General features: G+C 44.2%; 1 protein-coding gene across 9 annotated transcripts in view; it reads right to left on the reverse strand.

Annotated features, from left to right (window-relative positions):
- Positions 1–18,225, reverse strand: part of R3HDM2 (R3H domain containing 2) — a gene marked incomplete at its 5' end in the record, with an annotated part of 66,211 nt that overhangs the window by 17,486 nt on the left and 30,500 nt on the right. For 5 of the 9 annotated variants that reach the window (XM_081900730.1, XM_081900729.1, XM_081900724.1 and 2 more), the window contains 2 exons: positions 8,201–8,352; positions 16,034–16,269. In XM_081900730.1, the coding sequence (XP_081756856.1) occupies positions 8,201–8,352; positions 16,034–16,269 (388 nt within the window). Of the gene's footprint in view, positions 1–4,178; positions 4,281–8,200; positions 8,353–16,033; positions 16,270–18,225 lie in introns of all 9 variants that reach the window. The other 4 variants (XM_081900728.1, XM_081900727.1, XM_081900722.1 and 1 more) reach the window with 1 other exon arrangement.

An 18,225-nucleotide genomic window follows, 5' to 3' on the forward strand; every position in this document is an offset into this window, starting at 1 on the left:
ATCAGCTGCCAATGGCAATTTCCACCTCAAATACATGTAGGCACGTAGGCTTGCCACATGACTGTATAAATGCAATGGATGTGCAATTTCCTCCATGTTATTGCTACTGGAATGGAAACAAGCATTATGTGAAACAAACATACTATTATGCAATAAACCCTAAACAAGTTGTAGTATGGCGCCTCTGTTATAAGATCATCATCTAGAACAGGGGCAGGCAATGTGGTGCCCTCCAGATGTTGCTTGAATGCAACGTCCACAATCCCTGACCACTGGGCAATGTAGGCTGGACCCGATGGGGTGTTGCAAACTAATGTCATCTGGGGGGCCAAAGGCTCCCCATTCCTGATCTAGAATATCTCCACTGCTAGACACAGCATGACTCTTCCACTCCACAGACAAAGTAATCATTTTGACCATCTTGTGACAGAACAACTAGGTTCTCTATCTTGCCACAGTTGGCTCATGACACTTTGCCATGGTAAAATACAGATGGCATCCCTCTTGCTGCCCACACCCATCCAGTAGCTAACAGGGTATTAGGTGGCATGGTCTGTGCCTGCTTCTGCTAACCTAGCAGTTCGAAATCATACCAGTTCAAGTAGATAAATAGGTACCGCTATGGTGGGAAAGTAAATGGTGTTTCCATGTGCTCTGACATTTGTCACGGTCCTCCGTGTGCCAGTAGCGGTTTATTCATGCTGGCCACATGACGCTGAAAGCCCACACGCATCCAGTAGCTAACAGGGTATTAGGTGGCATGGTCTGTGCCTGCTTCTGCTAACCTAGCAGTTCGAAATCATACCAGTTCAAGTAGATAAATAGGTACCGCTATGGTGGGAAAGTAAATGGTGTTTCCATGTGCTCTGACATTTGTCACGGTCCTCCGTGTGCCAGTAGCGGTTTATTCATGCTGGCCACATGACGCTGAAAGCTGTCTGTGGACAAACGCCAGCTCCCTCAGCCTGAAAAGCATGAGCACCGCACCCCATAGTTGCCTTTGACTGGACTTAACTGTCCAGGGGTCTTTTACCCTTTTACCTTTCAAATAACTAACATAGTCTGGTTCTCTCAGTTTTAAGGCCTGTGTTTTAACTTGGGGATTATGGTGAATTTAAGTTTCCTTGCATATTTATTTTGATTTTGATTTCAGGGTTTGTTTTTTATTTCTATATGAATTGTTTTTATATATCTTTCATGTGAGCTGCCCAGAAAACTTTGGGTTATGGGGCAGCATACAAATGTTAATTTAAAAACTCACTGGAAAATTCTCCTGTGCAAATTGGGTTGAAATGACCAGGAGTTGTGGAAGCGCTCTTCTGCAGCTCTTGTTCATTTCAACAAGGCTCAATATGACATGTGACCAGATCTCCTTCCTGCTGTCCTCAATGGTACCTGAAGTCTGCCTGCCTCTCATAGGAAACTGACTGAACTTTGGCAGAGGTGTATAGCTGTCAAATGTCCCTTATTTGGCGGGAAACTCCCTTATCCCAGCGCCGTGTCCCGCTGCTATCCTGGACTGATGATGTCCCTTAAATTTCCCGGGTTTCAAAGGACGCAGCTCCTTTCCCTCCCTCCCTGCCGGCCAGGGAGGAGGGAGGCTCCAACTGTGTTGCTTGGCTGCCTGGCCTGCCCCCCTCTGGCCTCCTCTCACCAGCCTCGGCCCCGGGAGCCCCTCCCCGCTGGGACTGGCGGGAGCCTAGGGCCCTTCCGCCACCATCCTCCTTGCGACCGCCAAACTGAGCGTCTCTGCCTGGGGCCTCCCCTCTGCCGGTTGCCACCACTCCCAGTAGGCCATACTGCAGCTGCACCGCCGAAGGACCTGGATGAGATGGGCAGCCTGGCATGGTCTATGAATTGCTGAGGAGCCTTGAGAGGAGAGTGAGGGCAGCCATAGAGAGGAGGAGGAGGCGGAGGCGTGGGGAGGTGTTCCAAGGGCTAACCATAGAGGGAGAAAGCGGAGGAAGGACCGCAAGAGCTTCTCCCACAGATTTGTAGTGGTAGACTAGCATAGATGGTCTGATCTGCGGGTTTACTTCGGGCGCTATTTCCTCCCCCCTTCCTCCCGCCCCACCTGATGGAACTGAGAGCTGCAGATGGAGCACGAGAGAAAAGATACAGAACTGCAGCAGCATCTTTGTAGCTTGGACTTCGTTTTGCGTGAAAAGTGGTTGCTACTTGTAGTTATTTAATTGCAGTGTTTCATCAGCTGGTGTCTTGAGCAGCAACCTCTGGAAACGAAGGGCTAAAACCGGCGCTGCTCTCCCAAATTATCTGGTCCCTTTAACTTCGTATTTCAGCTGGCTGGCTAAAATCCCTTATTTTGGCTGCTGATCCCTTATTTTCGAGGCTGATGGTACCTTATTTTCAAATCTGTAAGTTGAGAACTATGCAGAGGTGCACAGAACATAAACCAACCAACCCTTCATTATGTACTTTAAATGCTGAATATTTAAATGGTTAACTCAAGATCAAGAGGCAGAACTGCCAGAGCATCAGCTCCCCAAAGGCAGTCCAGATCATCAATGTGCTGTGGGAAAGAAACAGGAGGGAACAAGGTACACCATAGAAAGACAACTCAAACGCCACACAATCTGGATAGCAGACTTCTCTTCCTCCACCTCAGCTACCACTCTACTGATTGCAGGCTAATCTGGAAATCTTGCCAAACTCATTTCCCCTACATAATATTCATGCATGCAGAGAAAGTAAGATAGGATGCAGCTTAAGACTTATAGAGCTCAACAGTGTTTGGATCAGCTAAATCAGAGGTTTTCAACCCTTCTGAGTCTACGGATCCCAACTACATTCTTGCTGTGGGGCTCAGGAGCCCAGTTATGTCACCCCTTGCCTGCAGAGCTGGCAGCCTCTCACCCTTTTTCGGGCATCCTCCCTTGTGGAGTATTCCCTCAGTCTCCTCTCCTCTCCCCTCTCCTTGGGAGTCCTTTGGGCAGCTGTTGATGCTGCCCATGGTCTCTGAGCTACCCCCAACCCCAAAGAGGGGTGTCTCCTCACACTGCCCCACAGGGGCCTGGGACTTGTCTGTCCATTCCCAACAGCAAGGGCTGGTGGACTGGCTGGCTGGGCTCCCTCACCCACTTGCTAGCTTATTCCAAGTCTGCCTCAGCTCCTGGCAACCAGCACACCCTGGCCAGCCACAGAGGCACCAATCGCTAGTCAGGGCTGCAACAAACAGCTGTGCAAGACTTTGGGAGGCAGAGACGAGACAGGGCATCAGAGGAGGGAGGGAAGGAAAGAGGGACAGAGGCCAGTGTTGCCAGTGGCATCCCTGACCATCATTCAAGGCACCCCAGGGAGCCACGGCACACCGATTGAAAACCACTGACCTAAATGTTCTAACCCCACATTTGCCAACTGCCTTATCAGTCAGATTTGATGACCTGTGTGCAGGAATATCATCAGAAAAAGCACTGTGCAAATTGAGGAATCATATAGCAGTGGGCAAAACCAAGTTTATCCAACTGTAACACATTACAGCCATGCCCTCTGGTGGCTGTTACGGCCACATCTCATACAAAACCAGGAAAATGTCCTTTGGTACACATGCCCTGTTAGTTCAATGTGTTTCACCATCAGCTAGTCTCTCACAAAAGTAATTTGGGTGGCAAAAATTAATTAGTGAACACTTTCATGCAACTGCATTCCCTGGAAGTGGAACAGGCCTGCAGACTGAGGAAGACACTTCATTTTCCCATCCACAATAATATTGCTCTTTCAGCAATAGGAAACTGTAACAGGAGCTTTCTTTTAGGAAAGACATCTCGGAGCCATATAAAAATTGAGCAACAATTGTGCATTTGTTGCATTATAAATAAAAAGCCATGAACACACTTGAGAGATGGAAATTCTGTCCTGTTGAAGCAGAGCCCATCATCATCCTATGTAGTAGTATTTGTGTGTGTGTGTGTGTGTGTGTGTGTGTGTGTGTGTGTGTGTGATGTTTTTATTATGTACCCAAAGTGAACAAGCAGCTAACAAAATCAGCACTGAAATGCAGCACATTCTTTATTATGCCAAAGAGAGAGAGCGAGAAAGAGAGAGAGAGAGAGAGAGAGAGAGAGAGAGAGAGAAAGAAAGAAAGAAAGAAAGAAAGAAAGAAAGAAAGAAAGAAAGAAAGAAAGAAAGAAAGAAAATCTAAGAAGTTGGGTTTTTAATACCATATTGTACTGCTGGGGTGGAGAGACTGGCAGGAGGACTTGGGGGCAGGAGCTTGGAGAGTACTGAACAGGCTGCGGAGAGGGCTGCAGAGCTGGGACTGGCTAAGAGTAGAAAAGGAAAGGAAAGGAAGAAACAGGCATAAGGAAGCAGGGGTGGGGGGAGAGGAAAGGAGAGGGCAAGGGCAGAGGGAGAAAAGGCAGAACAAGGTTAGTCATTATACATAAAGACATAAGAGGTCTGAAAAGATACCACCAGCTACAGAGCTGGCTCTCCATCTGCTTTAGAGAAAAAGAAAAACCAAGAAATAGAAGCTCTGGAAGACTTCAGCCAAGGGGGAAAGGCAATAGGAATAGCAAGATGCCGAATACCAATTTCTGAGAACTCTGACATCAACATGCATTCCAATTCAGGTGCCTAGTGGCACTTGCGGCCTTAAAAGAAACCTGCCCTGCAACTGGCAGGGCTGTAATGATTAGGAAACAGGACTCTGCTTTTAGCTGCCTCCTAAGTTTTACAAATCCTGCAAACCTAGCAGTTCGAAAGCACATCAAAGGTCAAATAGATAAATAGGTACCACTCCAGTGGGTAGGTAAATGGCGTTTCCGTGCACTGCTCTGGTTCGCCAGAAGTGGCTTAGTCATGCTGGCCACATGACCTGGAAGCTGTACGCCGGCTCCCTCGGCCAATAAAGCGAGATGAGCGTGCAACCCCAGAGTCGGTCACGACTGGACCTAATGGTCAGGGGTCCCTTTCCCCTTTACCTTTAAGTTTTACAAAAATAGCATATGATTTAAAAAAGATGAAAATATTTGTCCTGATCACATAAATAATGTAAAGTAAGTATTTTATTCTTCTAGGCGGCAAAATCTGGAAAATACACAATTCATCAAGTGGAGCACACTGGACATATTTGCACATCATGGTAAACCACAATTCAGAGTGACATAAATGAGCCTTGTGCACATAGTCTCCACATGCCCTATTCTCCTCCTGAACAGCTGGGAGGAGTATGGACCACTTTTGCTTAACAACAGTTTGTTGTTTCGCCTGAAGTGACAGATTGTGCATAATATAGGTAGCCATGTTGGTCTGATGCAGAGACCAACTAAGTTTGTTCTTGGAATAAGCTATCATTTGCATGCACACTTCTTCAGATAACTGTGGTTAATTAAATTTTGTTTAGAGCAAAAAAAAATTGAACCCATGCTACACTGGAGGAGACAGGAGTGAGCCCAAGGCCTGAATAGGCTTGTTCACATCGTACAAAACTATGGATACTGTGACATGCAAACATAGCCATTCACTGGTCTTAAACCAAAATTGGATAAGCCAATTTATCTAAATTGCTAGTTTCGGTTTTCCAGTAATCAGACAATCCCCCTTCAGACATTGATTCTGATTATTGTCAAGTATATATTATTTACGGGGCTGCAGTAGGACATAAAATCTAACCAACAAATAAGGATGTCTAATTTGACAGTTGCTAGGTATGAGGATGAAATAATATCAACTGCCTCAACAACTTTGTAAAATATAGCAGAATATCTTCATTTATCACTACCCCTTATGCTATGGAGGGGTTATTTTTCTGAGCTTTCCCAGTGAATGCATGTTTCTTCTTTTTCTGCGTAACAATGCTGAGGTCTACATACTGTTTCATGGCCCAGATGATTCTATTTTAAATAGGTCTACTCAAAAGTAAGTTACAACAAATTCAGCCTTACTCCCAAGTAGGAGTGCACAGACTGTAGCCAAAGCAGCAGAAAAAAATCCCCCATACAAAATTTCACATCTCTTCATGGCCCTGCTAAGGTGAGTCTAACCAACAATTCTTCTGCTTCAAATTACTATCCTTCCTGTAAAATTACTAAATAAAACTATACCTTATGCTCCATTTGAGCTAAATTAAAAGGTCTGCCACGTCAAGCAGCAAACAAAAAAGAACGATCTGAAAATATTTCAATCCTGCTGCTCTCTGTGGCGACTGAAGGAACTGAGTAGGAAGATGTCCACATTCCTAAGGACTGAGCAGTTTGGTGCAAACCTACCGCTGAAGAGGACAGCCAGAGCCTCGTGTGTCTGTCTCAAATTGTTCTGCTGAGGCAGGGGCAGACCTGTTGTGGAACATGCAGAACTGCAAAGCCCCCACAAACACACCTTCCAGGCTTTCCAGATGCAAATCACCTTAACACGCATCTGTGAGCATTTTGTTAGGATGAACCTCTGTCCAGTTTTCTTTGGTTTCTTCCAAAGAAGAGAGGCAAGTACCAGACGTTTTAGGGCATCTCCCCACAAGACGCTCTTTGTTTTTGATTTAAAAAATAATAATTTTAATTAAATATTTTCTTGGTTTACAAAAGTACGCTCATCGTCTCTTTTTTCAGGTTGTAGAGTTTTTTCTACAGATCAGTTACATTTGATGTGAGACATTGGTGTTGTATACAATATAAGGCTGGGGAAGAACTGAGGGGGGGGGGGAGACACTCTTTGTGGTTGGGAATAACACATCAGCTGCTTCAAATGATTATATCTCAATGGAATCAGCCAAGATATGAATTGACATTTTGCCCGAGTGTGTAGCCCCTTTGCTCCTTCACAGAACACTTGAACGCAATACGGTTGTCTTCACTTAACCAGTGTCCTGCCTCATCTGAACTGGAAAACTATGGTAACCAGCTTTGGAACAAGCCAGGATTCCAAGGCAAGTTCAAATTATAATTTAGGCTTTGTTTTGAAGCTAGGGAACATTGTAGCCCAAATAAATATGGCTGATTAGATCTCTTCAAGCCGAAGACATCCTGAGCTGATTCTCACTGATCACCTCACCCCTTTTCACAGCAGGAAAAGGCCAACAATGTCAGCCCAATGCAAGAGGTCAGGACAGAGCTTGCCCCTGCTGTATGATGTAACCTTCACACCTAGGCATGTGTGCGTGCATGCGCACACATAACGGTTTAAGAAATTCCTAATTTCTAATTAGGAATGTGTCCTAATGATATAATTCTATTCCACACATTGTGTCTGGTATTCTTCTTCTTCTTTTTTTCAAGTATTCAAGCATTCTGAAAAAGACTAACTTTCCTTGGAATGAGGAATTTGCAGTGATTGCAAAATTACACATAAATATGGGCAATGGCTAGTGAGATCCAGGAAACCAGAGTGAATTCTAGTGCACAGGGTGGAGGACAGCAAGGATTCATTATCCCTCCCTTTCCCTTCCTCACTGCTAGCAGAACCAGCTTGAATTATTCATCTTGTTATGTACTGAAGTTCTCACCCTGGGCCAGCAGGGGGATACTGTAGATAGTTATGCGAATAAGGCATCGAAAGTGATTGGATTCAGTGATTGGATAGTTTTAGAAAGTTGTTACAATTATGTGTACTGGAGCTCTATATAAGCAGGCTGACCTTCAGTTCAGTTCTGTTCTGGCCTCTGAATAAACAAGAGCTGTTTGAAGAATCACTGTGTCGTCTGATATGTTCACCCGCAACTTAACACGTCTATTTCACTGTTCTTAGAGCAGAATTCAGGGTCTTTTTTTCTTTGCAAGTGCAGAATATAAGCAGTTCTGCCTTACAGTCACCCTTTTTGCAGTTGATGCTACTGCGTCCCTGCAATGCCACATTAGGACCTATGCCAGTGGTGGGGAGCAGGTGGTTCTCCAAGTCTGATCAGCCCCAGCCAGCAGGACCAATTGTCAGATATGGTTGGAGCTGCAGTCCAACATATGCATCAAGGGCTACAGTTTCCCCATTCCTGATTTAGGCCTACTGAAGCAATGTCGCCCCAAACTGCATGTTGTGGGAAGCCAGGTTTTGCTACCATGACAGAATCAGTTTGATGGGACTGGATGGGAAGGGAGAGATAAAGAAGGACAGTTTGTGTAGATAATTAAAACAACAACAACCCTTTTCTAGCAGCAGTAAGAATGCTCAGGCACATTCTTCTGTTTCTGCTTCCTGGCTAAGGAACCACAAGAAAACATTCCCTAGAACCTGGTGACATTGAACAGTGACTCACCTGTGATATGATGTGATTACTCATCGACGGCTGTTGCTGGGGTGTGGGTGGAAGTGGTTGCTGTTGCTGCTGAGCAGCACATGGCAAGAGTCCTTGGCCAGGCTGAGCAGAGGAGACTTGGCTGCAGGCTTCTGGGGTACTTAGTGACAGACCTTCACAAGGAAACAAAATGCACACAACAGATGTTAACAAAAAATGTGCATTACTTCTGAAAGGAGAGGTGTGAGGCTTCAAGCCTGGATAGAAGAAACACCGTAAGGACGGAAAATCATTGATGTATACAAAAATGACTCCGCACATGGTCAGGGGCACCTTTGTCATTGGCCTGGCTAGGCATTTCTACAACAGATTCAGTACAGAGCCATGGCTCAGTTGAAGCCTTGGTGCACAACACCCTACTTCTCTTAGCCTATTTCACTTTGGTGCACTGATGTCTGGGTTCTGCTGTTCTTGTGAGCTGCTCTGTGCATTTCTGTTATGAATAAATGTATATAAAATTCCAAGGTAACCAGATTTTCATAAGTTAATATGCTAGGCAAATGGAGCCTGAACTTCCCTGCACTTACAGGCAGACTTTCAAAATATATCCGCCTTCTCTGTAGCAGCTGGACAATCATCACAGCTGCATCTGAGCAATTTCGGGCATTAGCTGGTGTTTACTCCCACAGACCCTCTGTGAGGTAAAGGATTTACTTGTTAGTTCCATCTTCCAGGTGGATACAAAGGGTTCTGGTCATATTTTTACAGACTCAGCCATGAAAATAACTGAATGAACTAATCTCTCCTAGGTCCCTTTGGACCACCCCACTGAAGAGTTTTTGTGGCACAAAAGGAAACTAGAAGTATAAAGAACACTGGTTAATTGCTCTGCTTTGTGGCAAACTTGGAAAGGGTAGCTGCATTAAGTGTCTATCTGTACACGCTTTAGCTCCTGGAGAATGCCAAGAACAGTTGCTGCAACTGCCATCTGGTTCAGGTCCTCAATAAAGGCCTCACTTCTGGGTTTTGTCTCAGGAAGTTGTTATATAGCTAGAAGCTAATTCACAGAATAGATTGGGGAAATGTATCCATGTTTTCCTACATGGATGCAAATTGCAGGGCATCATGGCTAGCTGGGGATTCATTGTGGCATGTATGCTCAATATGTGTCTGTTCTGTATTCTGTACATTATTTTGTCACATGTACATTGTTTTGTATAATAGAGATATTCTAAAACCATTATGTCTGAAGCAGCCTTAGCCTTCCCATATACATCCCAACTACAGTGGTGCCCCGCAAGACGAACGCCTCGCAAGACGAAAAACCCGCTAGACGAAAGGGTTTTCCGTTTTGGAGGCGCTTCGCAAAACGAATTTCCCTATGGGGTTGATTCACAAGACGAAAAAATCTTGCGTCCCCCGGCGGGGTTTTTTTTTTTGCTTTTTTTGCCCTTTTCCTAAGCCGCTAAGCCGCTTATCAGCTGTTCCGCTGATAAGCCGCTTAACAGCTGATCGCTGGAAGCCGCTTGACAGCTCTAGCACTAATCCGCTAAGCTGTCAATGGGCTTGCTTCGCAAGACGAAAAAACCGCTAGACGAAGAGAATCGCGGAACGGATTCTTTTCGTCTAGCGAGGCACCACTGTAGAATCACAAAAGGAGAGTTGGAAGGGACCTTGAGAGTCCAGCCCCCTGCAATGCAGGAATCTCAACTAAAGCATCCATGGCAGGTGGCCATCCAACTTCTGCTTAAAAACTTCCAAGGAAGGAGAGCCCACAGCCTCCCGAGGGAGACTGTTCCTTTTCAAACAGCTCTTACTATCAGGAAATTCTTCCTGATGGTTAATCAGAATCTCCTTTCTTGTAACTTGAAGCCATTTGTCTGAGTCCTACCTTCTGGAGCAGGAGAAAACAAGCTTGCTCCACCTTCCATGTGACAGCACTTTAGATACTTGAAGATGGCTATCATATTTTCTCTCCTCTATTTGGATTTACCACCAAGGAAGACAAACCAATGCTCTTACTTATGAGCAATCTTACAGCAACATACTGCATGTTTTATTCATCTGCTGCTGCTCTTTGTACTGCATGTACTGCAGGTGTGCAGGGGAGGGGAAAGGGCATTGGAACAAATGAGAGACAAGAGTAATGACAAGAAAAAATAAAATAAAAATGAAGTGACCTGAAAATGGCACTATTCAGATGCGACTTGATTCCCCCCCCCCCCGCCTGCTTCTCTCCCAAGGCCAGATATCTAGCACTTTGACCTCAAGAGATATCCTTTGTAATCATCAACACCACCATCATTTTATCTGTATGCTGCCTTTCCGTAATTGAAGCCATGCTGAAGGCATCTTACAATATGAAAAGATTTACATAATTATAAAAGTAGTCACAAGCAATAAATAAAACACATCAAGAAGTACACAAGAAATCTTAAACAAATTCCACATAAATCATAAGATATAAATATACAAAAAAAACCCGATCAATAACAGCAACAACAAAAACCAACAAAACCACCTAAACAAAACCCCTGAATAACCAGATCTTTGTCCAGTTTCACTTATACAGTGGTACCTCGCAAGACGAAACTAATTCGTTCCGCGAGTTTTTTCTTCTTGCAAGTTTTTTGTCTTGCGAAGCACGGTTTCCCATAGGAATGCACTGAAAATCAATCAATGCGTTCCTATGGAAACCGCCTTCAGACCAGGTCCGGGGACAGTCTGTCCCCCGACCTCTTCTGAAGGCTGGGGGGGGGGGGACAAGGGCTTTTCTTCAGAAGGCTGGCGGTGGGAAGGTGGGAAGAAAAGCCCTTCTCCCCACCTCCCGCCCCGCAAGCTCCGGGGACAGGAGGGCTTCGCTGCCGACCGGCAGCATTTTAAAAGCTCTCGGGACAGCGGAGACTTCTCCGCTGTCCCGGGCGATTTTAAAATGCTGGCGGACGGCAGCGAAGCCTCCGCTGTCCCGATGTCCCGGGAAGGCAGGCGGGGGGGACCTCTTCTGAAGGCCGGCAGTGGGCGAAAGTCTTTGCTCCCGACCGCCAGCATTTTAAAAAAGGTCCCCGGAGATTTCCCTATGGGCTTTCTTCTTGCGAAGCAAGCCCATAGGGAAATTCGTCTGGCGAAGCACCTCGAAAAACGGAAAACTCTTTCTTCTTGCAAGTTTTCCATCTTGCGAGGCATTCGTCTTGTGAGGTACCACTGTACCAAAATACACTGTCATAGCAAAGGAGGGGGAAGAATTGTCACGGAGAGCAAGCAACAATGGATAGAGGCAGGAGAAATAAATACGGGCATTTCAGTGCCTGTCCCTGAAGTTCAACTGGAAGATACTTGTAAACAGGGTGAGTACATGGATGGCTGGATATGAATCATTCCCAACAGTGAGAGAGGAGACATAATGCTGCTGTGTTCCACACCCACCCCTTTATTGATATTATTCCAATTTCTGAGCAAAAGAAGAATAATTAGTACATCTGTAAAGCCATCATCCACCCTCTGTGCAGAGGAAGATGACTTGGTGATGCTGCAGAGTAACAGAAGGGAGCCTGGAGACTGCAATTCCCTCCATGCCGACTTGACTGGGAAAATAGAACAATATGTTTTTCATATAATTAAGATGTATAAGCAGAGAGCTGTATTTTTTTGGCTAACTGCAAGGTGATCAATTCAGCATCCTAAGAATTTCTGCCTGCTTTCTCCCTCTCCTTTAGTCACTGGATTATACAGCTAATAAAAAATAATAATCCGTATTATCTGACGACATCTCAGAAGTCAGAGAGATGGAGCAACATTTACAGTAGCTGGGGAAGTGGGGCTGCAGGGTCCATGGCAGGGGGAAGGGAGGCTGTGGGGGAAAAGGCTCAGGGGCCCCTCCATATCCTTCCCTCTTTTTATTCCCTGGACAAAACTCACACACAAAATTAAAGCTATTTGGAAACTCAGATCTTGACAACTTAACAAATTAACTTAGGAAATTATCCTCCCAACAAAGAATTCTGAGGGAATGGGGTGGGCTGGGTTAATGTACTCACATATTATATGGAATGGTGGGAAAACAAAAGTAGAACCAAGTAATTTTGAAGAGTTTGGCAGGGAATAAATTCCACCAATCAAAAACAACAACAACACTTGGATAATGTCAGTGGTGCAATACAGGAAGTTCAATACAACACAGTTCAATTGATGGTACATTCAGATCTGGGCATGAATGAGAATTCAATAGTGCTATGTTTAGCCACTCCTGTCAAGCCTTAAATCAGCTGATATTTTTCATGAATGACACAAAAACTTTGAAGGTAAATACAACGTTTTGGACAGGCAACTCTCACCATTTTGTGGCATTTTCTCTTGGGAATTATAGGATCAAAACTACCTAAACAGTACCGAAATTTATGTATGCAGCTACAGCTGCAGGAATGTTATTTTCCCCCAAATGGAAAGAGGCAGTAGTCCTGACGAGAGAAGAATGGCTACAGAATGGATTATGCAGAAATGGCAAAACTTACCAGAAGAATAAGAAATCAGGACAACAAACTTTTTATAAGGGAATGGAAATGGTTTATTGATTATTTACAAACTATAAACAGATTAAAACATTGGCAGGATTATTGTTATAGCTTGCAGCTTCAAAAACATATATGAGAAGAGATGAATAAAAGAATAAGTCAAGATAATTTGGAATATGCAGGGAATGATGAAAATAAATTTAAGGAACCACAGAAAGAGGGAAGGAAGCTGAAGTTTGAAATGTTAGAATTATTGTTGAACTATTGTTGAAATGTAAATAAATGAAAATTATAAATAAAATTATATATAAAAAAGAGAATTCAAGAGTGCTATGTTTAGCCATGTCTGTCAAGCCTTCAATCAGCTAATATGTTTCATGAATGACACAAAAACCTAGAAGGGAAATACAACATTTTGGACGGGCAACTCTCACCATTTTGTTGCATTTTTTCAAGACAGAAAAGTCATGAAACTCAATTTTCCAGAAAATCCAGTTGTTCGTCACTAGGAAGAGTGAAACCAGTTTCTATCATTGATTCATCTAGCTCTGCTTTATCTGTAATGAGTGGAAATAGCTCTCCAGGGCTTCAGACAGGAATCTATCCTGGGTCTACTCTGACTTGTTGGGGGATTGAACCTGGGACCTTCTGCATGCAAAGCTGATGGAAACTGCTGGTGGAAACCTTCTACTACAGTCTTCTTGTTGTTCTTGTATTGCCTCATCCTGACCACTATCCATCAAAACACCAGTCTTCAATATAAATGGTAAATCTTACTCTTTCATTTTCAGTAGGTGCACTCCATCTCCCTTTGCTTAGTTTTCCCCATTATGATGGTGTGGAAATGCTAGTTTCAAAATCACTTTCCCCCCACCCAATTTATAGTATTAAGGGACTAACAGCTCATTTCGTCAATAATTTTCTTTTCCAAGGTCTACATAACTTTTGCATTTCTCTTGATTTATTGGCCTGTGAGTTGCCTCAAGATGGGAACAATCTATAGTTATTATTGAAATGTGCACTAACTAAAAGAACAGGAGAACCTAAGAATTGAGGGTGCAGACTGATTTCCTCACCAACCCAGGAGAATTATGCAGGGCCACAGTTACTAATACAGCCTTGGCCGTCTTTCTTGTTGAGTGCAACTGCCACTGATGGAAAAAGAACCAGGACTATTCACATGAGTTGCTTATGGAAGGCATAGCTCCTTGACAGACTCATGCAAAACACATGTGTCCAGTTAGCACTCACCAACACTGAGGAGACTTGTAGCATGGCTTGATGTCATCACTTGAGAGGTACTAGAATAATACTCTCTAAAGCTACTGCCTTTCTGCACACACATGCACACCCTGTGACTGTCACATACAAAGCAGCTGTGTAAAAAAGGAGTATACACTGCGACCTGTTCTATGAATTGTTCTATGTAGAAAAGCATCACTGCGAGGAAAAATTATGCAACTCATCTGCATATCAACATGTGTGCATCTGTCTCATTGAGTGTACAGAATTTGAAAATCCATTAGTTACAGCATCCCAATACCGATGAATGGCAAAGGAGAGATATACTTGCCATAGTGGCAACCTAACCACAGAAGTGCTTTCCCTAAAACAAACTGGTTGCAGTGCCATCAAGCCTTGAACGGGAGTACCAGACCTCCCAAATCTCAAAGGCAACAGAAGGCTCCTTGGTAGTAAGTATCCATTTACAGAGGTGACCTAGACATCCTATACAAGATCAAGCCAAGGGGTGTACAACAGCAATTGGTGAGGCATCACAGAGCATTGCTGCCGCTTACTGAGAGAGGGAGGGGGCAAGGAGTGGACAGTGACAGGAGCATCAGATTGGCTCTGCTGCCACATTTGCACCACACTAAGCTCCCAGCAAATTGATCCTTCACCTTTTGGTAAGGGGCAGCAATGTTCAGCAATGGAAAGCTAGGCAAGCAATGCTGCCCTCCCTGTGGCACCCTGCTGACTGCTGCTGGGGTGCACATTCATTCTACACTCCATTAAAACCAAAGGGCTTTTCCTCTTTCTTATTTTTGTGGATTGGCTTTGCAGCCAGTATATAAAACCGAACGGTTTATGGGCAATTCAAGAACTCAGGGTGAAGAGGGATAGAGGCCACAACAGCAGTGCCAACTCTTTAGAGAAAGAAAACTGCTGCTTTGACTGTCACTTTGGTTAAGAGAGAATGCAGCATAGAAATCAATAAAGTGAAATTTTAAAAGCACATGTGGGGAACTATGAGGAAATTACAACTAGCAACAAACTTAGATGGGATGGTGATGAATGGCTGGAAGGGGAAAGCAAATGGTCTTGAAGCTTTTAGTTTTATCATTCTGGCCCATATCAAAATTATTACATTTCTCAGTCTTCCTAAGTTCTGAAAATAAGAAAGAACGCAAGAGGCAGGGTCAATAAGGTGCAATTATCATTTAATTAAACTCCAAAGTGTTTTGGCTGCCTTCATAAAAAGGAGACTCATTTCTGCAGTCAGTTAAATAAAAAATACATCATTATGCAGAGGAACAATCAAGCTAGGAAACATGAGAACTAAAACTAGAATTGCACTTCATTGGCCTTGCCTTTGCAACTTTGCCTATAGGATCTTTTTACATATTGCTTTTCACCAAAGCCACAAAGTGGCTTACAAAACAAAAGCATACAACATTAAAACCATAAATTAACTTTTGAGTCTGTCAGCATGTGGCATTAGTTCTTCCTCCTGTATATATTGCTGACAGACTCAAAAGTTAATTTATGGTCAATCCCTGGGATGGCGGCTAGAAGGGAGGAATCATGAAACAATCATACATGGATCACAAGCAATTTGTTGTCAAATCCAGGTGTAATTCTAACCTGGTTGAAATCAATGGTTTTGTCACTGAGCCCAATGACATGAAGATGACTGAACTCACCAGGTAGGATTAGCATGCACCCAGGGCTTAGAAATCTGCACAGTCATCTGGGTTTATTTCTGGAATGGGACAATCTTCGCTACCAATTTGTTTCCTCTTGTTTCCTCCCGTTTTCATTGCTAGCACATTTGCTACCCCACTCCAAGCTGACCACATACCTCACTGAGCCCTATCCTCCTCTCTCACAGGATGTTTTTCAGGTCTTCTGTCTATATAGTTGCAGAGTAGCACAAGTGCAGCAAAGAATGAACTGGAGGCCCCTGTCCATCTCTCCACTGACAACAAGAAAGCAACCTCCAGTTCTTTATTGGGTGACAACTACCGGTAGTTTTAATCCTGGATTGCCCAAAATGGACTCACCACAAGCCACAAGGTTTTCTCTCATTCTAGCGGAATGGGGGAAGTAAAGAGGGAAGTGATACCTGGCCTGATAGTCCTGCTGGCACTGCTTCCTTTGCCGATGCCACCGATGCTGTCTCCTCGTGTCAAAATGGAAATGCCGCTAAAGCTGCTAGCTTTGGTGACAGGAGGACGTAGATTGCGAGTAGAGCCATCTGAGTCTGTGCTGCTCCAAGGCCTGGGCTCAAGTGACTTCAGATCGCTCTCGGTGCTGCTCTGGCGGCTGCCCGAGGCCCGGCTGAGCCCATCCCGGTTACCCCTGCAGCAGAGATTACAGCGGTTAACGCCACTGAGAGCTAGAAAGGTACAGCATGTCTGGACATTCAAGGCATCAATGTGTTGTTTGTGTTAGAAGAACAGACAAGACAAGCACAAGTAGCTACACTGAGAAGGACCAGCTCAGCGAATACCACCCATCACATGAATTAGCATGGAGGCTGGTGAGTTTTACAGGCAGCTCCTGGCAATGTGGGCTGCCATATGTGTAGAATGGTTTGTACCGTAGCTGCTCAAAGCCTACCCAGAAACAGAGATCTAAAAGGCACATTGACCTCCTAAGATACAGATCAGGCAGGGAAAATAATCTGAATGGACTTGGTATCTCTTTCTGATCAGACAGCAGACGAACTGGATCTCTCAAACAGCAGGCCTGGACCAGATTAACCATTGAGCAAGCAGCCTAAGGCCCCAGCAAATGTGGGATCTTCCCTTCCGAGATACATTTATTTGGAAGTTCCCCAATGTAGCACACCTATCCTGCTCCTGGCACACATCATTTTCAAAATGCCTCAAAACAAAAATGGGACCTGTCTCTCATTATGAGACAAGGAGAAAATAGAAGCCACTGTGAATCCAGCAGAAAGAAGAAAACATCAATGGCTGGCTGTCTGGCATGAGAAGATAAAGGAAATTGTAGAACATTTCAGAAGAACAGGATAGATAATAGAGAAGGAAGCTAGTTCATTGCAGAGTTACAGAGCAGTATATGTAAGCAGAGCAGAAAGGGATGCTTGTGATCAGAGATGTCTAGACCTCTGAGAATACAGCTCAACCAGAAGGACCCCCATGCTAAGCACTTCAAAAGTAAATGATGTATTTGGCTTTGAGGCTATATTTGTTTATTCTGTGACTAAATTTATATCCCTCCCTTCTTTCCTGAAAAGACGGCATGGGCAGCTAACAACATTAAATCAACAAACAAACAAACAAATATTTGAACATCTATGGTATTTGGATGTCCGTACTCCCTTCCAAAGGACTGCACAAATAAAAATGCCTTTAAATTCTGCCTGAACATGGCCAGGAAAGGGGACTGCCTAATCCCCCCAGGAGGGAGTCCCAGAGATGAGGTGCTGCCACGGAGAAAGCCCTGTCTTTGCCAGTCACAACAGAGCCCTTCTCCCTCTAATTTTAAACTTTGTGTAAATCTCCCCCACCCCTGCAGGGAACCAGTCGCTTAAACTTCACAAGGGAGTGATCTATCAATAACAAGGTGATAAGACACCCTCTGATCACCACTGAATCACTCCCAACCCATTCCATAACCAAAACAACAACAAGAACAATCAGACTAAATATATGGCCCACGCTCTGTGTTGGACTACTGATGACTTAAGACAACCCCCTGATTGTCATGGCAGCCATGAAGTCCTAAACTGATTTCCAACAGGACTGCTTCCATATGGACACTGAAGTCCTTCATAACCAGCATACTAGGGTTCTACAAAACCACACCAGAATCTGCATCTGCCAGTTCAGGGAGGCTACTGGGCAGCAGGATGGATGATACACCAGCAGAATCCGTATTCTGTATTTTTGGCTAAGTATCAGTCTGCATCTGTATGAGAACTATTTTAATTCTTTAACATGTGGAATAGTTTTAAATGTTGGCAATGGTTTTTATATATGGAAACAGTGCTTTTTTCCTCAGGGGGTACTCAAGGGTACGCAGTACTGCCCCCCCCTTGTTGCTAAAAAGTGTAGCACTTACGGGAACAACTTCATGGTGAGTAGCAGCACCTATTTTTCTAGAAAAAAAGAACTGTATGGAATGGAACTGTTTTTAAACTTTTCTTGTTTTGTGGTTGTGATTGTTTTATATTATATACTGTTACACACCTGGGGCCTTATGGTAAAGGGCAGCTAAAAAATCTAATAATGTAAATGAATATCAGGTACACCAGCCTATATCTGTCTCACAGCTTGACTGGCTTCC

The sequence above is a fragment of the Podarcis melisellensis genome (assembly GCF_964234715.1).
Source record: "Podarcis melisellensis genome assembly, chromosome: 2".
Lineage (NCBI taxonomy): Eukaryota > Metazoa > Chordata > Lepidosauria > Squamata > Lacertidae > Podarcis > Podarcis melisellensis.